This window comes from Centroberyx gerrardi, chromosome 10 (assembly GCF_048128805.1).
Source record: "Centroberyx gerrardi isolate f3 chromosome 10, fCenGer3.hap1.cur.20231027, whole genome shotgun sequence".
In the NCBI taxonomy this organism is placed as follows: Eukaryota; Metazoa; Chordata; class Actinopteri; order Beryciformes; family Berycidae; genus Centroberyx; species Centroberyx gerrardi.
In genome coordinates, this window is record NC_136006.1 from 21,237,173 (window position 1) to 21,262,127 (window position 24,955).

A 24,955-nucleotide genomic window follows, 5' to 3' on the forward strand; every position below is an offset into this window, starting at 1 on the left:
TCTCCATCTCCACTACATGCTACCTCTTTCATTAATATGTGATGAGAGAGAAAATCTCCAAAGACCTCAATAGGCAGAGGCATTGTTTCTCTTTTAAAGTCATCTCGGATGGAAGGAGCAAACTTCACAGAGCTAGTGATGTGTCTAATGAAAGAAGTCTCCTCCTCTGCGGCTCCATTTCGCAAGGCGTATTAGGAATCTAAATGTTGACTGAAGACGGTTTGATTCTCTGTCTGTGATTTTCTTAAGGAATAAAAACAGTGTAGCGTGTTTACAGTGTAGCCATGAAAGAGCTATGAGAAGGCTCATCACTACCCGATGCCATTTTGGGAGGCGGAAAAGTGAGGTTCACTGTTTCATACCACGGTTCAGTTGAAAGCCATATCAAACAGAAAATGTTTAAGACCAAGATCAAAGCAATTCATGGTCAAAAATATCGCTACACCGGCAACATTCTTGTAAAATTGTTACTTTTTGCTAACAGTTATTTCAACAATGCCTGGCTATTATTGGAAATCAGAGACAGAGAAGAAAATATCATCGAAAATATCCTTCCTCTTAACTTATGAGCGGTGGCATGCGCAGACTCTGAGAGGGGCAGCGACACAAAACTCAAACTGGACATTTCTGGGCCATCCCGGTGGCTCAGGTGGCTGAGGAATATACCATGTAACTGTGATGTCATAGGCTCAAATCGGCCTGTGACCTTTGTCACATGTCAAGCTCCTCTCTGCCATCACTGTGAACTGTCTAATATAGCAGAAATGCCATAAAAATAATATTTAAAAGGGCAACTAAGAAAGCAACTAAGAAAAATGTGTTTCTATACAAGATAAGCAAGCACTCAATGAGTATTATGTCACTCATCTTATTCAAAATAGCTAGTGTTGGTATTCAGTCAATTTGCACTTTAATCCACAAGTTGCACTGTTTTATCAGTAAGAGTCAATGCTCAACTCTTTTCGGGCCCTTAGGAATTACATGTGAAACTGTACCAGGCTGCTGAAAGTGAAGAGGCATTTTGAGAATCACTTTAGTGACAGTTTGACATGTTATTTTTTTAAAAATATGGCCGATATTCAGACCAAAATAAGTCAAACAGTTAATGGTGTGAAAATGAGACAAGTGAAATGGATGTAGGCCTAGGTTTAAAACGTGTGTTTGCAGGCCGGCCCTAATAGTTGCGGTGCAGTTTGACATCTCGCACAATTTTGGCAGTTTTTTTCATCTGAAGGACTTCAAAATTTTATCTGCTCACACTGGATAAGAGAAGGAGGCAAGTGTCTTATGATTTTATGTAGAGGATGAAACTGCTGACTAATGTAAGATTGTGAAGAGAGGCATGTGCTCCTGTATATGTCAACATTACTTGCCCGTACACACATTCCCAATTTGCTGTGCTGCCCCTTTTAAGCACAGGCATTACAGTGTTCAATACATACAATCTTAAAAATCATGTTACGTGCATTTGCTGATGTAGACCGCAATGGTTTGACTGGGCACTATTGATATAATATTATGGTATTAGTTTTGCTGTTTTTTAAGTTTTATTGGTGTGGTTGGTGAGGAGAAGCTTGCTGCAGGGTTTGAACAGTTTGCATAGTGGAAATGTTGTGGTATAAATACCCTTCAGCCTGTTTATATGCCCTATAGCTCCTCAGGTGATCACTGTTGGCAATGGATCTTTACAAATTCTATCTCAGCATTTCTATCTGAAAAGGGGAAAAAAGGCAGGGGCAATCCCCTTGGGAATGTACCAAAACACTCATCCCTTTTATATGTTTCACTTACAGAATGCATAAGAAACAATATTCACATAACAGTATGTGAAGGGTAGCTTCAGGAGGAGAGCTTGATAGTCAGAGGACTCTATACTTTCCTTTCACAATCCTAATATGCTGCTTATAACTAATCCTCACTCACTATCTATCTGGGTTTTCCATACTAAACTACATTCTGTACCATTATCCTTTCAAACACCAGTCAACTTCACACTCGCTGCCCTACTTGCTATATATTCACTAGACAGATAGGAAGCCACAGTCATGAAAAAGTGGGAATATCAAATAACCATTCTGTACAATTAGAATAAAATTCTAAAATGATGTAACCTTTTTTCCCCACAGTAGAAGTTCAAATGGTTATGTTTATTTTCAAGCTCTATTCTGTATGCATATTGAATTCTATTTGCATGACATTAGCAGCCAACTCCACCATTTTGTTTTGGGTTTTTTTTTTGTGAAATTTGGGGAGAAAACTGACTTAAAACTATTTTTTGAATTATTCAGAGCAGATAGGGAATACTTTTGTTTGGAAATCAAACTTTGCAAGAACCTAAGAGAAGGAAGTTACATCTACACTTACATAACCTGGCACAACCTTAAAATCAACCATAACCTATTGCCTATTCTACTGTGCATAGACTATGATGCAGTCCAAATAACTCTCTACGTTGCATAGCAGCAACACAACACTTTCAACTTTACTCACTCTCCTTATTAGAGCAGATTGCTTATCGCCTACTTCACAGAGAGCCCATATAGCATAGCTGACAGCAGTAAGGGAGAGCTGCACACATGAACTCCTCACTAACACTTTCCTACGCTAACCAGCTGTCCCCCTGTGGTTTCAGCCTCGGCCAAACCTTTGAAATGTCCTTCAAGGCGTGAAAAAACAACATGCACACAGCTTTGGGTAAAATCCTATTTGTACACTGTAATTACACTTTGAAAAGTTGCAAAGTTTAAAGTTTCAAGACCTTCACTTTTTCTCTTCTCATTTCTGATATTGATTAGGGTCTAAAATACATGTAAGGCTCGCTGTTCCAAAGAACAAAGAGGTTTCTGATTACGTTCTGCGCCTCAGAAAACTTTGAATGTTTCAGATTTTACTTACTGCTGTTATCAAGGGAAGCAATCAGGAGAATTCAGTCAATAGTTTTCACAACCGTGCAGCCAGCGTTAATTTGCTCTTAACAAAAAAGCTACAGGCGCTTTGTGCGTGTGTATGCATGTGTGAGAGACCTAGGGTGATAGGTGTGCTTCATGCCTGAAAATACAAAGAAACATAACCTAGCAGTCAAGTACATGCCGGGCAATTTACAACAAGTCAACATCTAATTGTGGCAGTAATCTTCATCAAGAATCAACATTTTCATTCTTTGCTTCAAACTCATCTGTCAAATGTGCCCCCAGCACCATCCCTCATGTTAAGCCTCAGTAATTATGCTCAGATAAAATTAAATACAAGCATTAGGAACAAATAATTACACAATAAACTACAAATTTAAAAGCTTTCATAAAAAGCTCTATATAATAGAAGCGTTGGGGAGCTGTCTGGAAAATACCATTAGGAAAACTATTATCCTCTAGATCATTTTTTTCATTAAATGTTTGTTTGTTGCTATAATTCCTCACTGTCAATACGCACAGTTTAGTCTACATCAAATTGTTATGATGGCTGTGTAAACAATGTAATTACCGTGCAACATTGTATTCACAGAGACATAATTAAGTTGTTGTTTTTGGTTGAATTACTTGAATAAGTAAAATAATAAGTGAAACTGTTATTGTACAATTAGAGCATGTGATCCAGTTGTTACATGTTAACCACTGCATTGCAACCTAAGATGTATAGTCACAGTATTAACACAAACAAAATGTGTTCATTCAGCTTTTAAAAATGCATTAAATTATTGTATCGATGGTGCAGACGTGCTTTTTTTATGCACTAGACCTAGTGTGATGTGCAGAGAGGGAAAGTTCCTTCCTGCAGAAAACAAGCTACTCCTTTTTTGCTCTGAGTGTCAAATATGGTGCCGATTATTTGAACTGACCTTTCATGGTGATGCTGTCTATGCTGGGGATGCAGTAAGGGAGCCACGATGTCTGGGCCCACTCCTCCCTACAGTAATCAATAAGACTGTCCAGCTCCATACTCACTAGCCGAGTCCAGCTGCCTCGACATGGGGGGAGTAAGGATAAGAGGAGAGAAAAGAGAAGCTGGAATCAGGCACAGATGTATCATTGTTATTCAAGCAAAGAGAAGCAGGATCGAGTTTATAAGGGGCTAAATTGAACACACAGGACTAGTTTCCTGGAAATGAGTAGGCTACTTCAATGAATAGCAACTCAAATATGGATTATGCGTGGCATAAAACAAACCATCATTAACAAAGGACTGTGGATCACATGTATAAATGTGAAGAAGGCACAGTGAGTGTACTTATGTAAAACAAGGTGTGTGTGTGTGTGTGTGTGTGTGTGTGTGTGTGTGTGTGTGTGTGTGTGCGTGCGTGCGTGTGTGTGTGTGCTGCAAAAATAAACTGTCATGCATTTCTGAGCCTTCTGGACGGCGTTTTTCTGTCAAAGAAAATGTAGCAGACTAAATTAGCCTATGATGGCTGGGGACTGTCTCCTGCATGAGTCATCCTAATTGGCCTGCTACTATTGGTAGTACTGAGGACTTAAACAGGGAGATCTGGAGCCAGATATGGAGAAAACTAAAGTAACAACACACCTCACCTGTCTGCATGTTATCTGTGATGATGGAGTGGAGGAATATTTTCTGGACAACAACAAGATGAGAGTGATCAGGGCTTAAACAGGTGAGCGGCGAATGCACTCTGTCCCCGGGAGGAACTATTCTACGTAAGGTCTCGCGGTAGTAGCGCTTCCTGGTTACCAAGGGAACGAGAACTTGAAAGTTGCGCTTGCCTGCTGCCTTTTGCCCGGCGAAATGAACACAGGAGATACATAACACCCTTACCATTGTAATTTGCAGGTGACTGAGCATGCTTGCAACTGTGTCCTTAATTACGGGAATGTAGAGTTATACATCCATGTTCAGCGTTACCGTGCATTCACGCCGGAGTTGGTACGATAGTTAGCCAGCTAACATTAGCTTTAGCAAGCTAACGTTACCATAGCTAGCTAGTATTAACGTTGTAGCTAGCGAGCGGTGCATTTGATTGTTGTTTGTGCTCCTTATTTTTAACGCCGACGTTACAAGCTCTTTCGACCTGGGCAGCTGTTTGTTAAATTTTCGGCCAATTTAAAGTAAGTTAAGTAAGAGTGTATGTCCTGTGTGTTTACTGTTACACCGGTTAAGATAACGTTACCAGGTTAATATAGTCAGGCATGCCCTCTCTTCTTCTTAATGTTAACTATCTTGTCGGTAGGCTAGGTTAGGGTTAGGGCTATTGACAGTTCGCGCGAAAATTCAATAACTTACTGGCTCCACTTGCTAAAACTGGGGCAACCTACACCAAGCTACTAATAACGTTAGTATATATCCAACCAACTATCCAGTACATGCAAACTAGTCAGATAGTCTCGCTTTATTCATTGACTGTACTGGATATATTTCTCGGATCCCGTGAATTATAGTCTGAATAAGTTTAACTAACTCGTGTACTGTATTCTTCTTTGTCTACACAGGTGCTTTGGTAGAGTAGCCAGTAGGTGATATTCTTCAAAATGCCGTCACCACAAGTCCTCCAGCCAGTTCTTAAAATGAAGGTGGATGAGCTTTTCCTCAACTGGTTGAGTGAGCCCGCCACCCAGTCAGTCCTCAAAGATTACCTCGACCTTATCAAGAGTGGACAAAACATTGATTTGGGGTGTGTGGACGGCAAGGACAAAAGGTCGTTGACCTTCAATGAGAACAACAATGTGGCATCCCAGAGGAACCTGTCGGAGAGGAAGCCTGCTCCCCTCGGTACTCCCTCCAGTCCCCCGTCCACCCACACGCTGCCCTCTGGGAGCAGAAGTAACGCCAGGGTGACAGGACCCAGTGGCAGAGTTCTAAGGAGGTCTGTCAGCACAAAGAAGGTAAAACTACCTAGATCATCTGTTGAAGAAGTGCGGTGGAATGATGTAACAACATTAAATGGTAGTCATCAGAGTCCTGCAGCCAACTCTGCATGCAACCTCCTGGCCATTATTCCTGAGCTTGTTATCTTATCCAAACTGTTACGAAACAGCTTCACATGTTTAAACAAGATTTCAGAGAGATTATGCCACAGGGCTTTCACCTAAGCTTACACTCAATAACAACAGCAACAGGGTGTGTCTGTCTGTTAGTTTCTGTCTGTTGGGAGTCACCTGAGAGTGTGTGGCAAAATCACACAGTTTCAGCATGCTCTGTCTCTGCCTGGCAGAAAGTATATCAGCACAATCTGTGCTACAGTTGTGCACCTTTGGCACAGAGATAGAATCAACACATTGAGATGGACTACCTGGCATTTGTTTACCTTTGTTGCTGAAATTGAATTGGTTTTGAAAAAGTAAATTCCAAATCTGCCAACCTGGCTACCATACTCGGGTATTATGGCCTGCTCATCCACTCCTGCTAATATATCCAATCAGGCATTCCAGGCAAAGCGGTCTGAGTTACTGATTGTTTATAGATTGTGGTTTCTAGATAAACACACTTGGACCTAATTCCAACTATAGATGTGTCATCTTGGATCTTTATTTTCCCAGTCTTGCCACAAGAGGTTGCTGAGTAGCCTACAGCAGCAAAGGCAGTGAAGGGATGTCCACTCCTCTGCACCATCGTAATGGCTTAGATGGAGCCTCCATGTCTGTAAGCATATGTAGTGACTATTAGGCAAATACTTTCCAAATGTTCAGGCCTCACCCATGAATTAGTGTGGTATGAGAGGTGGGAGCATCTGAATCCAGGCTATCCCTGGCACTCTAATAACTCCCCCCTAGCCTGTGTTGTGTGTCTGGCCTTGCAGGGCCAAGCATGCTCTGATTGGGGTCTCCAGAGGTAAATAGGATTTTGCTGGGGACTGCTTCAATTATAGACTAGATCAGGTAGTAGAAAACAATTAACATGCTCAATATATTTTGTGTGTGCCTGTTTGAGGACTCCCACTTCCTCCAAGCTGAGAAGTGCAGGCACAAGTCTGGCCTGGTGGTAGACTGTGGACATTAGTGTATGTGATGACAGTGAGACAGCCAGACAGCTGGTGGCATGTGCTCTCAGACACTCCACCATCTACATGTTGTTGACATGTTGAGGGCAGGCGAGAGGAGGCACTCAGTTCGTCACTGATGGGTCTTCTGTTCTCTCTCAGATCAAAACACCGGGGCTGGAGAACTAGACCTGAAGTCAGACTTTGAGCAAGATATTTGTCTGTTTAGATGTGCCTGTCAATGGTGACCAACTGTACTACACATGAGATTTAGATGGATCTTTTGTAAAATAATCCATTGAGTCCTAGCACTTTTTGGACAACACACAAACATAGCCTAGCCAGGATCTTTTTGTGACATTCACATTCAAATAAATAGTCCCCATTATTAGGTTGTCAAAGTGAGAAAGCAATAGAAAAGGCAAAACCATTTTTCTGTGAAGAATTTCTATGGAATGGTTCATAGCTATGTAGCCTGACCACAGGAGTAAGGGAACAGAATAGAAGACCAGCATTGCAACAGCAGCATTCAGGTTCCATTGAGGATTTCAGATAACTGTATTTTCTCATGAGAGACATCTGTTGGCAATGAATCTCTGCCATGAGCTCTCTCCCTTTCTGTCTGTCTGTTTAATATGGGACCTCATAGTAAAATAGTAAGAGATTTGACAGATGTGTGCAAGCTTTTTGATTTTCACATCCATGTCTCTTTACTCTAAGCTTCCCACTGACCTTCTGCCCCAATTACAGCCCCCCTCCATGCACCCCCACTTAATATGGAGCAACTGCTGCACAGTTTGTGTATTCTGCTGTGACGTGTGATGGCATGTGCCTACACTGTGTCACTCCATATTAAAGGGTTTGTGATCTGGTATAAAGTAATACTTCTATTTAAAGACAGCCAAATGAATTCCTGCATACAAATACATTCTTCAAAGGATTAGTTAAAAATTCAATTAACGTCATGCTGATGCAGCCCGGAACAGCTGGTCCAACTTTGACACCAGACACCGATATAGATAGCCTTGGTTCCCTTGTGTTGGCATTAGATACCCAGAACTGAGCCAGTGAGATGAGGTGTGGCAGCACATTCATCCTCTGTGTAATTCACTGTAAAACTACTCCTATCAGATGCTGGTCATTGTCAGAATAGGCGACGGTTGATCATTCACTCACGCTATGTCCGTATTGGCTCCTAATGAAGGCTTGGCTTTCAGTTCTGCTATGTAGATCAACACCTATGCTGTGTTATGAGTGGAATAGGTCACACATACAGACACAGTAGTTTTACGGGAATAGGCCAGTAGTGAATAGTTTTGTAAGAAGGTTGACTTTTTCTTCTGTCCTTTTATCCTCCTCTGTGGATTTGGAATTCCTGGCTATTTCTCAAGGTGTCTTTTTATAACATGCTTGGTTGAGCTCAGCAACCTTCAAGCTATTTGAGGCAGGGGTCAAGGGTCATATTATCGGTTGCCTGACCTATCAGAGAGACCGAAGTGCTAAACTGTTTCCCGCAAGTGCTTTTTATTAGCAAGCCTTGGTCACTTGGGAGTGTAAAGTGAACAATTGGAAAGCTCTGGCTTTGAGCAAGGGCCCAACCCTTATATGGGCGTGTCAGTATTGTCTGATCTAGGCCTTATATATTGGTATTGGTGTTCCACCAGTGTATTGGTAAGATCAGCACAAAGAAATATGATATTTCGGCACAGATAGGCCTACATATGGATATTTCTAAAATATTTATTTTTTACATTTACCGTACACTAGACCTTTTGAGAGGAACAATTCTGAACAAAAACCAATGTGTTTTACAATTCTGTCTAAAAATTTGGTCTAATATTTCAGATGTTAGGCTAATTGTCTTACCCAATTATTGGGATCAGCATGCATGTTGTTTGGGCTTCTTTTAGCATAAGTCCTCAATGACTGTTAAGCTTCATTGCATTGTACACTTACATAATAACATCTATATTTTCCAGCCTGCCCAGGATATGGATTTATATTCTTTCTTACAGCCACATTATCCTGTATCTGTAGCTTATCTGTAGCTCATTTGGTTAGTGCTCTGACTCGTTGCTCCACTTATGGTGTCATGTAGGCTGTATAGATTTTTCAACAAACCTCCATGATAACTGTGTCAGAGTCTGCTATTGCATTATCATTCTTATGCAAGCCAGCTGATCTGCTCACATCATGTTCTGCTTGCTGGCCCATCCCTAAGCCCACCATGTTGCCAGTGAAGTGGGCCCTATTTTTGGCCCAGGTTCACATGTATCCCAAATCCCTGTCTCAGACATCAGATTGAGGAGGATCGAGCTGGGGCTTTCTAGATTTCACTGTTGCACCAGTGCAGTGCCCATGCTGTGTACCAGTTCTGGCTTTTTTCCCACTGCTGTGAGACAGTTTGTGTAGCATATCTCACTGGCTCCATCATGTTAGTAATGCTGATACTGTAGCCCGCAGAACTCAATAGTGGAATGCCATGTATGCTTGTATTGACAGGTTGGGGAAAGCCCTGAGGGGACAATTTTGATTAGGTTTGCCCACCCTTGTGTAATATATTTCTTTCTACTGTAGCTGCCCTGCATGTTCTCTCTTTAATATCCCCCGTTTGGAGCAACAACGTTGACTTCCGAGTTGGTAGCAGCTGGAGGGAAATACTACCTCAGTTCCTTGTGCTCTGTGACCCTTGGCTTTCTGTGAATAGGCAATTGACTGCTGGAAATTATGACATCTAGACCCGTTGCTGGTCACTAAGACCAGACAGTCCATTTCATAATCTCATCTGTTATGTAATGAACTGAACATGGCTGGACACATGTCTGGGCACAAATCAGATTTTGGAGTTTTCAGATTAGACATATTGTTGGGTCAGCCTCAAATCTGTTGCATTTCTGTCTGTTACAGTGACCCATTATGGTGTGGTCAGTCTTGCTTAGCAGCCCGTCTGTGGGCCCTGATTGATAGTTGCCTCTGAGGGTGCTGTTGTTTGGACAGCCTGCCAACAATGGCCCTAGGCTGAATTGGTGAGTGGTGATGCTCGCTGGAGCTTGTCCATTCTAGTTTTCCTAAGGGCACATGCTTCATACCATCCTGTAGTAAGCTTCCATTCAGAACCACTGTGTGTGTGTGTGTGTGTGTGTGTGTGTGTGTGTGTGTGTGTGTTGAGAGAGTCACTGTTGGCTACCCTCTTGGAGACTGAGCTCTAATTCTCTGTCCACACCGCAGCTCATACCACGTGTGCCTGTATTTTAAACCACTGAGGGGCTGTTGTCACATATGTAAACCAACAGATCATTATCCTTACCGTGTTATAATACCTGTGTTTATGGAACAAACTTCAGATTTTGTTGCTCTAACACAAACACGGACCGAACAGTATTATGTGTGCACTGACAGATTCATGTGATCTACCAGGTTTTATTTTGGCCTCTGTGCTTTCCTTTTCATATTTGGTTTGAATTGACGAGCATCAACAAAAGGCAGCCGGCGTGAAGAGCCATCATACAAACGGCTTATCAAGCACGTGCAGTGTCCTGTGTGGGGGATAACAGGAAGTGGGTTTGAGCTGAAACCAGTGGAAGAATGTGGACTCTGTGATCCTGTCATCTAAAAATACTTATCATTTGAGTCCGGGTGTGCTTTCAGCTTCTCTGTACAATACCGCACTCACGCACACCAATATAGGTTTATTTACATATAGCTTATATTGTGTACCTACGTTTTTTTTTATACATAACGCTAATGCACACATCTCTATACCTTTTCTTCTTAATTAGATGTGTTTGTAGAACAACAATAGGTATTCAGGCACAGGGCTCTCCCAATGCGTCAGCCTGGCCCTCCTCCCAGCGAAGGCAACCCCAGTGCCGTTAGATCAGTGCATTTATGGAGAATTGATGTAATTGCTGTCAGTCCAGGACGGGAGCGATGGAAAGCGGATGTTTGTGTGAGGACTAAAGATACACCCTTGTTTCTCCAGATCTGGTTTCTTGGGTTGCCCAAACAGCGCTTGCTGGTGCTTTTAATAGGCGTCGACTGGTTCGGCCATCATTCTTTGAATTTGACACTTCCCCCCATTACGCCAACTTGGGCCCATCAACTATAATAAGATGTGGAATGGCTGGCAGCCCAAGCCTGCGAAGGGAAGGCAAAACAAAGAAAGACGCACCACCAGAGTGGATGCAGAATAGTTGATGTATGCCTTTTTAGTTGTGTACTCATCCTGTGGTGATTTGGCCTACACCCTTGTCAGCTCCTTTTCAGGAAAACTAAGTAGTCCTACACGGGTTCATTTATTTAATTGCCCGTGCCTTATAAATTTGATTTGGTATCTTTGTCCAAGTGATTTATACTCTGTCAGGCAGATTCAGTAAAGTAACAGGGTGGTGTTCATTAAAGTCCATCAATTCTAGTTGCTGAAATTACATAGAAAGGATGACTTTGAATTTTTCCCGCTAACAGCTGGATGTACTGGCCAGTGAAGGGGGATCCAGCTTGCAGGGCTCAGGGCAGAAGCAAAGTTTTCTCTGAAGCATTAGGTAATGTGGGAACTGTTCAGGGGGGATGCCAGTGAACATGAGCAATGTGTCATCTTGGCATTGAGCTGCATCCCCTACAGTGGGATCTGCGGCTGCTGCAAGCCGCAACAACAGGTCTGTCTCTTTACATAACCTTCCATGAGCGCTGAGGAATGCAAACTGGAAAGGGCAGATCCACCACACACACCCCTCCCATCCCATGCGTACACTCACTGACTCCCGCACACACACACACACACTGGCACTCCTTATCTCCCCAGTAGCTTTGAGGCTAGGGCTCCCTGACCCCACGCAGTGTGTGTGCATGTTGTGTAGAGACTGGGACAGAGCAGCAGGCAGAGCTGAATTTGTGCGGCCGGATCTGGAATGAGAGAGAGTCACAGTAGCAGCTGCTCCCCTGCATTAAGAGGCTCTCACTCTGACATAGGACAAGCACTGGGACACAGAGGACTTCTGCTGCTGCCACTGCCTTCTGCTTACAGAACTGACACTAACTACAACTGTGTGATTTGTACAACCGTGAGGATAATATTGGATTGAGTGTTGTGTGTGTGTGTGTGTGTGTGCCCCATCCTGTCTGGCGCGAGGATGAGGATGAAGGAGCTGTCTCTGCGTCAGGACCCTGACCTGAGGAAGGAGTTGGCTCTGCTGGCACGCGGTTGTGACTTTGTCCTGCCCTCCCGATTCAAGAAGAGGCTCAGAGCCTTCCAACAAGGACAGGCAGGTGTTTGTATTTGAGTCTACCACCACACAGGCTTTTCTGGTCTGTCTGCCAATGGGCAGGACAGATATTCATGGGTTTCTAATTAATGACTCTTGGTTAAAAAGTCTTCCATTCAAGGTAGGCTGATGGTCATGGTAAACTTAGCTTGTTGCATTGCAGTACAGATCTGTTACAGACCACTGTTAAACTATTACAGTTGTAGTTATTCCTTTCTGTTGCAAATTACTCATTATTAAGTGGAACTGTAGTAGCCGAAGCTAGCTGTGGTATTGGCTGTAATCCTACCTGGTCTGCAACACACAGGACAGATCAGCAGTTACATCACTTTTTCTTCTGTTGACAACATTGAAAAGTTTAATCAAGGAGCTACCACATACTGTATACAATGGCTTGTAAAAAGCAAATGTTGTGTCACCACCATCAACTCTTGGAAGATTACTGCTGTGGTGGTGTTTTTTTGTTTTGGGTACCCTTCATTTGTTCAGACAAGAGATGAAGTGAGCCCTAGTTCTAGGATGAAGTTTGTCCTTGGCAACTATGTTGTGCTCAACTGCTTTACTGTCCCTGGGCGGACTGCACTGTTGTGAATGTGCAGAATATCATGGGGCTTAGCAGTTGTGCTTAGGAGCTCTGCTAGCGGTTAGCATGAAGGGAGAGAGAGCGGGACTGTGCATGCAGGGCAGCAGGAGATGTTTATGTCCTTTTATAGCCATGGCTGACACCCGCACACATAGGACAGAGGAGAGCAGAGGATCAGCAGCATTTATCACTCAGCATGTTACACTGAGCAGAATCCCACTGACAGAATACAACAGAACATTTCCAAACAGTCAACACTAACACACACATACTATACAAGGGCCCCTCCAGATGGAAGAGATAGACATGGATAGATTTATCTCCCATATGATTTTAAGATTTAGGATGATATTGTTCTGAAATCTTAGTAAGGAGTAAGATGCTGTTGCAGACCTGATGATGTGTGTATTTATCAGATCTAACCTTAGGCGCTAACCATGGGTAGGTTGTGCAAGACCATAACAAACGCATGGTATTTTTATCTCTTAGCAGTGGACTGTGTGGGTTTATGTGCTTTTTAAAGGCCATGGAGAATGATCCAGTGGGCAAATTCTTGAGTCATGTAAATAGTCTTTGGGAATGAGGTAATGATTAAGAGCAATGCATCCACTAACCAAGCTGTTTTTAGCAACTGGCTTATATGTGCAACATCACAACACACACATTTGGATTGGCTTTTTATGTGTGTGTGTGGATACGAAAACTTCTACACTGATGCAAAACTAACAGCTTTGCATGTTGGTACAGTCGTGGTCCTTCTTGGCTGACACAGAGTGGAGATTGGGCCATTGAATATGATATTCTAACAGTATGTTGGCTATGCTCAGTAGGTCTTTGTAAATCATACTGGTATGGAATCAAATTGATCATGACAGGTAGGCCTGGGCCTAATGTTATTGCATGATGTCATTGTTGTTAGACTTTAAAGGAGAGATTGGTTTCCACTGTCATGGTTATAGAACTTAATAGCTCATGGTGCAAATACCCAGAGCCCTTGGAGACAAAGCTGTCATTTTGGGTCCAAGGTGGAAGCAGTTTTACGGACGGACACACACAGTCACAGCTGTGTGCAAGCTCTGACATACTTGGGGGTTTTAAGTTACTGAGGACTGCGGCACTTTGGAATGACATTCATAGGAGTTAGTTGGGATTGAGCCGGACAGATACAGGGAGCAGAGAGAAATTGAGCTCAGCCTTGTATCCAGTAATGGCTCATAGACAACAGACCTCTAACCCCTACTGTACCTCCTGTCTACAGTACAAACTTAACCCACACAGAGCACATGCCTGCCTTGCTTCTATCTCCAGAGCTGTCATTAGCAACTGCTGTGTGCCTGCAATCAGGCCTGCTGTTTAAATCCAGCCAAGGTGGCTCCGCTCATTTTATCTGCGTCTCTGTCGCTCACTTGCTCACTTTCTCTCTGAGGCATGCGTGTTCTCTCTTGTCATGGACACGGAGACATTGTAGTTATGTAGTCATTTGTTTCAACTTCTTTCACTGGGTTACACACACGTATACACATTCCTCTTTTTCTGCCTAAGCCAAAAGCATCATTATTATCTGTCCACACTCCACAAGTTTCACCAGATCTATTTATTTGATCAGGGATGCCTGACAGTATTGCCTAAGAAAAGTAGGCTGAGCGACTCTTTTGACCTTTTTATGTTGGTAGAGTCATGCTGAAGTTAAGAAAAGTAATGTTGTTTAACCAAGAATCAGTTGTTCAGTCTGGACCAACCTGACCTCAGCCCCGGTTATTGTATACTCAGGAATGTTGTTGTGTATGCCTGTAGTCTGTGTATTCACATGTGGTTATCTTATCATATAAAATAAACAGATCAATAGTTCTGTCAGTAGATGTTATGTTTAGACCTTATTTCCAAATGATGTCCTCAGCCCTATCCAGTGATATATTATCCTGTATTTCCCTTGAATCCCTGACTCTCATCGACATAATTTGATGAATAATGCCATTCATTAGTTACAAACAGTGCTAGGTCTATCATGGTTTTCAGCACTCGGCCAAAGTGATTGTCAATGGTCCATTCTACACATGCCAATGTCAGTTGACACGTCTTAATTGAAATCTATTACAGATAAATGGATAATGGTCAGGGATGGCAGGGAATGATTTGCTGAGCAATCATAACTCTTCCCTAATGGTCCTGGGGGGAGCTGAGAGGTGCGGTTGCATGAGTGTTTACTAGAGTTCGCCAAGGCAAGCCTTAGCACATGCTGGAGTGCTTGGGTGTGAAGTGCTAGCATATGCTAGCATCGGTGGCTAACAGTTTATTTCTGTCCCGTCTGTCTCAGGCCCAGGTGAAGACGGAGGAGCCCGTCACCACAGCGCTGAGTGAAAGCATTCCAAAGTTCTACTTCCCGCGGGGCCGGCCCAAAGCCAACCTCAACATCGACAGCCTCATTTCCAAGATTGAGAAAATATTTTCCCAATTCCCCAATGAAAGGGCCACCATTGAGGACATGGGGCAGGTTGCCAAGGTGAGAATGTGATTTGTAGCGTGGAGGCTCCGCTGCCACCCAGCTAATTATTTTCATTAGCGCTATTTAGCCCCCAACTTTACGAATGTTTGCTGCTTTTAAACCCCATGGAAAATATTATCTCTGTTTCCCTGAGGAATGTGAGCAATGGCCTGAGGGGAACCTGAGTGTAGAGACAAATGACAGCTAGGTTTCCTCAGGGAAGTCTTTGAGTGAAGCAACGTTGCAATTTTCAACACAGTGTTATGTGTCATTGTGCTGCTCTCTGCTGTGTTGAAAGAGGGTATGAAATGTGTATCTAGGAACTTTGAGATTTTTGTTTAAAAGTTATTTTTTCTCTCCCTCTTCTTTACACCCATACACACCACTCCCTCTCTCCTCCTTCCTCGTCTCCATAGGCCTGTGAGTGTCCTTTCTACTGGAAAGCTCCATTGTTCTGCTCGGCTGGAGGCGACAGGACGGGCTTCGTGTCCGTTCACAAGTTTGTGGCCATGTGGAGAAAGTAAGACAATGGCTCCTCTCATCCTCAGTGGACCACGGGGACACTCACTCACACCCGACTGGCCCATACAATCTCCTCTAAACAATGATGACCACTCGCTGGGGATCAGAGACAGTGCATGCAGCTATCTTCTATTATGGCTTTTCCCTTTTCAGTTAGAACAGAAAACAGAAATCACTGATCACAAAAGCGTCACTAACAGCCACAAGGGAATAGTCGGCGTGCATATACATGAATGAAAAAGTCTATTCTCTGTCTTTCTGTCTGAATTTGAAAAGAATACCATAGGGCTCTTGTAATGGGTGTGTGTGCTCTTGGCTGTGTGCTGAATGCTGTTGTATGCAATAGGCATGCTGTAGTATTAATGTGTGAGCCTCCAGAGAGCCAGACTGGCCTGCCCTTTGACTTAAGCTCATGACTGAGCCGTTCTTAGACGAGAGGCCACAGCAGACTCTTGCATTATTTCACCATCACTGCCATAACACTCCGGGCTTATAATCACCCCAGCAGCAATTCAGAATCCTAATTTCAGAATGCATTATACCCGCACTAGCACTTTTGAGGGGAACAGTTTCAGACTTTCAGGATAGAAGAAAGTAAAAGAGAGAAAGAGGGAGTAACCTTGCAACCATCTGTTCTCTCTTTTCCTCTCCAGAACTCTGCAGACCTGTCACGACGACGCTTCTAAATTTGTGCACCTCTTGGCCAAGCCTGGCTGTAATTACCTGGAACAAGAGGACTTTATTCCATTCCTGCAGGTACAGGCTGCAGCACACCCAGGGAGAGGGCTGGGCTTGGCAACATGGGATGGCAAAACTGCATTGGCTTGGGTGGTGGGAACTGGAGTTAATTTTTGGACTGCCCTGCTGTGCTAGTGGACTTTTCATGTGGTGGAGGACTAATTCAGGGACAGCACTGTAAGCCAATAGTATTGGGAGGGGGAGTACACTAAAGGGATAGTTCTAGGCTCCACTGGTGCAGGACTCAAGCTCAGCAGAAATTAACTAGGAGATGGAAATGGGTGTTATATGCAGTATACATACATAGAGCAGCAAAATTACAATTTATCCCAGAAAACAAGGATACAAATTCATCATCTTGTTTCATAAGGATAGGCAAATAGACTGTTTGGTCAGTCTTATCATGTAGATTTGCTGTGCTGGCTGTTTGTATTCTCATTCTGCCTGGCAAGCTGTTGGTGCGCCACATTGGCCCCGCCCTACACCTGATTCATTTTCATGCTGGCAGGAGCGGCTGAGCTGAGCCGGACACCCGTTAGCATACCGGCAGAGATGCCTTCTGGCACACGCCGTTTAATTTGTATTGTGCCGCTCGCCGAATCGCCTTTGACTGTTGTGATGAATGAAAGCCGGATTGCAGTGGAGTAGATTTGACTGTCCCCGCCTGTTTCCTCTGCCCTGTGATTTATGTGTTTTTCTATGATTTAATTTCTCACAGGAAGAGTCAAAGAGGCACAACGGCCGCCCCAAAATAAGGCCTTTTAATTTCATTGCCGCCTTCGCATTTATGTCAACATTTCATTCCCCCAGCAGAAAAGAAGGGGGGTAGAATAAAGAAAAGGCATGAGGGCATTTCATGGCAAGGATATAGCTAACAGTTCATTTGAGATGCAGCACACCCCATGAAAGACCCTGTGACTTTATGGCATGGGAAAGGAGAGCAGGCTAGGAGCAGTGTAGCCTTTTCTCTAGCCTTCCCCCCCCCCCCCCATCTCTCTGCCGACTCAAAAAGGGTTAAACTCATCTCAAAACCGTTTGACCCAGTGTTTTCAGACTTCAAACGTAACATTTAAATTTGATGGCCTCTCACAACAAGGCCTGCAGCTTTTTTTTCACATAGCTGAATTTATAAAGCATATGGCATGACAGATTGATGTAGATAGACACTGACAACTTCTGATGTTTGAATAAGTATGCATTCCCTGCCTACTCACAATTTAATGTGCACTGTCTAGCAAAAAAGACAGACAGATGTGGTTTGTCTGTTCACTCTTCTCTGAAAGTAACTGAACATATGTATTATCGTAGTGGGCACAGCATGTCATTGTCCCTTTTTTTTTCTGTGTGTGTTTTTTGGGGTTTGTGATGGAAATGAGACAGACGTGCAATGGAGACAAAGTGGGCTGACTTTACTTTGTGTTCCTTAGGATGTGGTGAACTCTCACGCAGGCCTGGCCTTCCTAAAGGAGGCATCAGACTTTCACTCACGCTACATTACCACGGTGAGAGACCAGCAATACATACACAGACAGAAGGACACTATCATAACACAAATGATCCAATGCACAATTACAGATGGTAAACAATTTTCTGCCAAGTATATCGTCTAGAGACGGTTGTTCCATGAAAGCTGCACTGCATTGACAACATTTTGCTCATGCATTATTTGGTTGTGCCTTGCAACACTTTGAACTGCTTGTGTGTGATTGTCAGGTGATTCAGAGGATATTCTACACTGTGAACCGGTCGTGGACTGGCAGGATCACATGCTCAGAGCTCAGGAAAAGCAACTTTCTTCAGGTTGGACGCCACTCTAAAAACTTTTGCAGACCAATCTTACTGTTGTTTTTTCAGTCCGGTTCCTGTTTACCACTTTTGTTTGTGCTGTGTCTTCAGTTAACAGATTTTATCAATTTAGGGTTTTAAAGTAGATGTCTCTACATCTTCACATTTCTCTCATTTTCTTTTTCCTCTTTTATTGAAATCCATTTCTTGTGTATTTTACTTGTGCATTTGGCTGTCTTAAAAAGATTACTGTTCTCAGTTTGTGTGTTTTACTTGTGCATATTGCTCTCTTAAAAAGATAAAAAGATTATTGTTCTCTGTTTCTGTATTTAAATAAAACTGCCAGTCACACTCAGAAAAAAACTTTGGTTGCATTGCTGAAAAGTTGCATCATGACTTTCCTTCCTTCTGTCCCAGAACGTGGCCTTGCTGGAGCAAGAGGAAGATGTGAATCAGCTGACGGAGTTCTTCTCCTATGAACATTTCTATGTTATCTACTGCAAGTTCTGGGAGCTGGACACTGACCATGACCTCTACATAGACCAGAGGGACCTGGCACGGCACAATGACCAAGGTACGTATTTTCAAATATTTCACAGCATTTGGTGTAACGTGCATAGAGAAGCAGGTTAACACCAGATGGGTGGGGTTTACCTTATCAGAACAATTTACATAGCCTCAAGTAAGTTGTCAGTCACAGAGATGCACACTAAATTAACTTTCCTGTAACCTCCTTGGCTCTTGTTGTATTGTCCTGTGTGGCAAACCACAATCAGTAGGCTGAAACTAACGGTAGAAAGTATTTGAAATTGCTATTTGGCCCTGGTCTAGCGTTCACACACAAACACATATTCAAGAAAAAAAGACTTGCCTTCGACGCTTCCTCCCCACACACTCCATACCACATGTTCTTGGTTGATGGTCTATGAGTGAGGCAGGGGAAATGAGACACAAGATCAATAAGAGAGCAGCATATATACTCCGGTCGAATGACGCCATGTCTGGAACAATTACTACCACTGCATGGTCAAAATGATGACCAGAGGATTTATGGTATTGTCAAGATAAAAAAGAACCACACTTTCCAATGATCTGGATTTACGGTCTGTGAGAATGGATTAAATGTGTTGTGAAAGAGTTGTACATTAACTGAAAAAGCCGTTGTCTGATAGAAAAATGGTATTCAACAGCTTGTATTATAAATAATCTCTATGCTTTATGTTTTTTCCAGCCATGTCCCATAAGATGATCGAAAGAATATTCTCAGGAACAGTAACAAGGTAAGTGAAATATGGCTTAGAGTTTAAAGGATGCACAAGTCCTTTTGATGCTCCCGGCGTAAGTAGCAAACAAGACAGAGGACATTTATAGAAGTGAGCCACTGCGTGTTGCCAGCTTTAATAGTGATTGTGCGGTTTACTCCATCAGGGACAGACGGGTGTATAAGGAGGGGCGGCTGAGTTATGCTGATTTTGTGTGGTTCCTCATCTCTGAGGAGGACAAGAAAAGTGACACAAGGTATCGAGACACACAGCTACACCAACTGTCTTCATCTCGTGTTTCCCTCTCTTTGCATTAATCAACACTCACATGCACCCCTCCCGCTCTAACTCTTTCCTTTTCTCCGTGTCCAGTATAGAGTACTGGTTCCGCTGTATGGACCTGGACGGGGACGGAGTGCTCAGTATGTACGAGCTGGAGTACTTCTACGAGGAGCAGTGTCAGAAGCTGGAGACCATGGCCATCGAGCCCCTGCCCTTCGAGGACTGCCTCTGCCAAATGCTGGACCTCGTCAAGCCAGAGGTCGAAGGTCAGACCCTCTTTACATGTACACACACCCTCAGACATACACACCACACCAGAGAGTCTGACATATTCAGCTTTTTCCATAGTGCTATGTTCAGGCCAGGCCATTGATCATTGACTGAGGGAACAGTCATAGATGAGAGATTGATTGATCTAGACTGCCTGCTGCCAGCTGTTGGTGTCATCTACCCTGTCAACAACTTCCCTCCAACACTTAGGCTTTAACAGTATGCTGTTTAGAAGACACTCATCCACAGGGCGTGTGTGCATGTTAAGTATGGATAGCCACAGCAAGAATTTGACCCGTAGTGGAATTAGTGGCATGCTATACTAGCGTAGTTATAGCTTGTAATATGAGATGTAACCACTTCTTCACTGGGTATTTTAGGCTGACGTTTTCCTCTAACATTTATGCCGCCTACAGACTGAAGAGCTTTTAAAATCTTAACAGACTATAAACGGAAAGCATTTCTCATTAAACGACAGGCTTCAGCAGATTTTAGTCTGTTGTACAGGTGCATAAATTTGAAGACTAGCTGGAGATACGGATGTTACATTTGACTACAAAGAGCATCACATAATACACAAATCTGACAAGCCTCTGATGGGGTTCACCGACAGAGCCCCACAACACTCAGATTGGTGGAGTGCTCACATTAGCCTAGAGGCTCGAACAGCCTAGCCACACTCAAGGAATGCAGAATTCAAAAGTAGTAGTATTTGGCCCCCTAGACACCTTTTGATCTGATTAATAATGACTTTCATACTCTGATGTGAAGCCTGCTGCCAGAAACTTAGGAGAACAGTTTAAAAAGTGGCGCAGTTTTGATTCCTTTGTCTGAAAACAATTTCCAAAATTAAGCCGTTTTTATCATAGAGTCATCTGAAGTAAGTCATTCATGCTTTTATCTCCCTATGTTCAGACTACTGTAACTCTTAATACTGTAACTCTTTATTCTGGAATCAGTCAAAGTATCTTTCACGTCTCGTTGGCTCGAAATGCAGCAGCTACGATTTTAACTGGTACAAACAGACAAAATCCTTCATTTCAATTCTGGCATTGCTTCAGCGGTTACCTGTTGGGTTTAGAATTGATTTAAAGGATAATTCTGGTTATTTTCCACCAGTTCCTTATTTTCCTATTTTTTACCATCATTAATTGTGTTGAAAATGTCATCACTGTAGAGCTCCAGGTCAGCGGGAGCGCTGCAGTTCCAACACACATGCACAGGGCCAAAGCGTTAGTCTCCTACAGTTGAATCTAAAAGCCATTAAAACACGTCAAACTTATTTTTACATACTTGCTTTTATGTGGTGTCTTTTATCCTGTTGTTTTTATTCCATTATTTTTACCCTCTGTTTTTATCCTTTTATCTTGTGGTGCCTTCTTGTTTTACTTGCTTTAATTTATTTAATGAGTTTGGTGTTTGCTTTTATTTGATTGTTAAAGTACTTTGTAAACTCTGTTTAAAAAAAAAAAAAAAAACAGTACAACACCAAATGTGGACAGGCAGCAATTCGTTCTCTAGCGAAAGGTAAAGAAAAACGTTTCATTTCTCTGTAGGGTCCTTTCCATAATGTTGTCAGACACTTATAATAACAATCTGAGCCTGTCAGTGGCAAAAACAAGCACTTTTAGTGGACGTACATTGACGGTGCATTTTGCCCCGTCGGATTACATTGCAGCCTGTTTCGCGGCTGCCGGCTGAAGCGATCTCACTCAATACTGGACCAATTTCAAAAATTGTTGTCCCCTTTAGTCACTTAGACACAAAAAGATGGGAAAATAGGGTCCAGGTTGAAAAATACCGAAGTTACCCTTTAAGTTTGAAATACTGTGGTCCTGACCAGTCTGCAGCCTGATCAGTAGGCAAGAGATCCTGAATCCCTCTCACACTACAAGATGGGTTAAGCTGACCGTCTTGAAAGCTAGGCGAAATGGCAAAATCAGGCTATAATTGGGCTAAAAATTATGTTGAGAGAACCCGGTATTAGTTGAATGAAACCTGTGACATGAACCAGCTGTGACTGGCTATGTTTGGGAAACAGTCTAAAAGTGGCCTTTTTTGTCCCCTCCAGGTAAGATCACTCTGCGGGACCTTAAGAGGTGCAAGCTGTCCCACATATTCTTCGACACGTTCTTCAACATCGAGAAGTACCTGGACCACGAGCAGAAGGACCCCTTCTCTGTTATAAGGGTAATGCTGAATTGCGATAGGATGTCATCATACTTGGGACAGTTTTATGACCCCTTGTTTCCTGTGAGGAGTCAGGTGCATCATGTAATTTCTCTGTCGTGTTTTTAAGGAGGTGGAGACAGAGGGCCAGGAGGTTTCTGACTGGGAGAAGTACGCTGCAGAGGAGTATGACATCCTGGTGGCTGAGGAGGCTGCCAACGATCAGTGCAACGAAGTGTAAGGCTGATTTTGCTCGACAATTATGGCCACAATGATAATCCTGATTATTTTGCTAGATATTGTGATCACAACTAATAATCATGATTATTAGTCTCTGATTTGAGGAATGCAACTATTTGGACTTTTGTTGTCTTCTATTAGCATCTTGAGTATCTCTAAGTACATCAGACATTCTAAATTAAATTAAATGTTTTATTGTTGCTGATGGGCCACTATTGTATGATTATTAACTGTGGAAACTTAAATTGCAATATACAATTACACACGATTAATTGTGCAGCCCCAATTTGAGACCCCATTTACTTATCAATCACCCAATAGAAGACCTGCAGTTTCTTTTAAATGGAAAGACAGTGATGGTTTAGTACTAAATTAAAGTACACATTGATGACACTTAAAAAACACAACTTAAACTGTTTTTGAAGTAGGTCTAAGGTCAGCCAAGGACCAAGTCATTTCTTAATAATTACACTTTACTATTTAACTGGACAATTACTATAAATGTACATAAGAAACTGACACAATTTGACGTGTCATTGCTAAGACTTGGGTTTATGTGCAGCAGTAGAGCTCTGAGAGGGATTCAGTGATAGATGAGGCTGTTGACAGGTATGTTGTGTGGCGGTTTTAGGAACACCACTGACTTCTAAAGACAGGCCGCTAACCAGGGCAGGTAAGAGATTCAGGGCACCAGCAGGGTCTAAGCATTCTCCTCCTCTCTCTCTCCAGGCTTGTCTAGTCCTAAACCCACTCCTAGCTTCCACCCACACCCCACCGATCCGAACATATTGTTAGCAGCAGTAAGCTGTTTGTAGGCCGGCATGGTATCAGGTGTAGACAGCCATGTTTAGGAGCTGGGAGTCTGTTTTTGAACCAGACTGCTGAGTTCTTATCCCTCCTCTTCTCAAAAGCGCCACTCTTGCACCATCTCTGTCCGTCCCTTCATGTGGTGCTCCTATGTCTTGTGTCGGTCACACTCGTTTAATTCTATGATGAGAATTTCCTCTGTCTTAACATGGTGATCCTTCTGCATTACCTACTTTGGTGAATGTATTTGAATGATCCTCATGACATATTTTACCTTGTATTTCCTCTCAGCCACTTTGTTTCAGAATCAATGTATTGTTTTTGTCAACAGATATTGAACCCAAGCTGTCTATCCATGTGATACCATATTGATCTGTTTCTCTGTGTGTCTGTGTAGGTACGATAACCCTTTGAGCCCCTTAGGGCAGCACATCTCCAGTGAGCTGGGTCTGAGGACAAAGAGACACTTCTTTGAGATCCCCAGTCCACACTGCAACATGGACCTGGATGAATATGAATATGAGGATGACTTTGAATGACCCATGACCCCGTAACTTTATGTCACAAACCTGCTGAGCACCGGGCAGCACTCCAAGGGATGGAGAACAAACAGCAGCGTCAGCGGTTGAACCGCACCAAGCCAGAGATACACAGGTTCAGGCCAGGTTCCCATCCTGCGCGACAGGACACCCTTCATCCAGTAGGGGGTGAATGCCAAACCAGAAGAAACACTCAGAGCACCAGAGGGACAAATGGACACATAATCACACAGGTGACTACGTATGACACTGTCAACCACAAGAGAAGGAAATGCCAAGCACTGGACAAGAAGTACAGAGTAGACAGTCTGGGGCGGGAAGGTAATTTCTGTCACTGCCAGATGTTTTAATGTTCTCACCTTTCACACTAAAGAGGGTCACCACAGTAATGTTTGGGGCGGGTGTTGTCATGTGAACACCAGTATCGAGCAATGGAGGGAAGCTCCTAGTTCCCACTGAGCTGAACCACATTCACGTCACACACTGAACTGGAGCTCCCCGAGGCGCACATGAATTATTGGACAGAAGCCATTTCAATTTGATGCAAGTTTTGAACTAATTAATATTTGAGGATATTGGCCAATCTTACATTCCAGACATGATAACTGAAGGTTCACTGTAAGACTGTAAATTCTGTCATAGTTTGTTGGAAAGAGAGCTGGAGGTTACTGTAAATGCCAAACAAGCCACAGTTGGGCCTGCTGTATACACACAAGCACACAGTCAAGACGGCCACACACAGAGTGCATGTTGTTCATTTATACAGCTTCATCTTCAGTAAGATGTCGACTTCTGTGTGAGACGGGGTTATATAAATTATTAGATATATTTATAAATAGATGTAAATATTTATTTTGTGCTTGCTGTGTTGTAAATGATTTGGCCAAATGTTTTAGACAAATTATGTTTTGTTTTGTTTTGTTTTTTTCTATCTAAAAAAAGTACTTGATTTGAATGTACTTTGATACAGGGCAGAAGGAACCAATTTTTAAATGTCTTGTTTTTCTTTCAATAAACGGTTATTGCCTTAGTTAATGGGAGAGAGTCAATAAAAATAGATCTTCCAGTTTCTCTTGTTTGATGGATAAAT

The 24,955-nt window shown here is 42.9% G+C and overlaps 1 protein-coding gene across 4 annotated transcripts; it reads left to right on the forward strand.

Annotated features, from left to right (window-relative positions):
- Positions 1-4,692: 4,692 nt before the first annotated feature.
- On the forward strand, positions 4,693-24,905 carry ppp2r3b (protein phosphatase 2, regulatory subunit B'', beta). Of its 4 annotated transcripts, XM_071926368.2 has the most exons (15): positions 4,693-4,782; positions 5,439-5,831; positions 15,084-15,269; positions 15,668-15,771; positions 16,427-16,529; positions 17,939-18,013; positions 18,225-18,311; positions 18,714-18,870; positions 19,528-19,576; positions 19,725-19,814; positions 19,931-20,106; positions 22,182-22,300; positions 22,410-22,516; positions 23,151-23,192; positions 23,724-23,862. In XM_071926368.2, the coding sequence occupies exons 2-14, from the start codon at positions 5,478-5,480 to the stop codon at positions 23,167-23,169; spliced, it is 1,626 nt and encodes a 541-aa protein (XP_071782469.1). In that variant the 5' UTR covers positions 4,693-4,782; positions 5,439-5,477; the 3' UTR covers positions 23,170-23,192; positions 23,724-23,862. The 4 variants fall into 4 exon arrangements, with proteins under 4 accessions (XP_071782469.1, XP_071782468.1, XP_078142405.1 ...); XM_071926367.2 differs by lacking the exon at positions 23,151-23,192 and having other exon boundaries at positions 23,724-24,905; XM_078286279.1 differs by lacking the exon at positions 23,151-23,192 and having other exon boundaries at positions 22,182-22,294; positions 23,724-24,905.
- Positions 24,906-24,955: the final 50 nt, after the last annotated feature.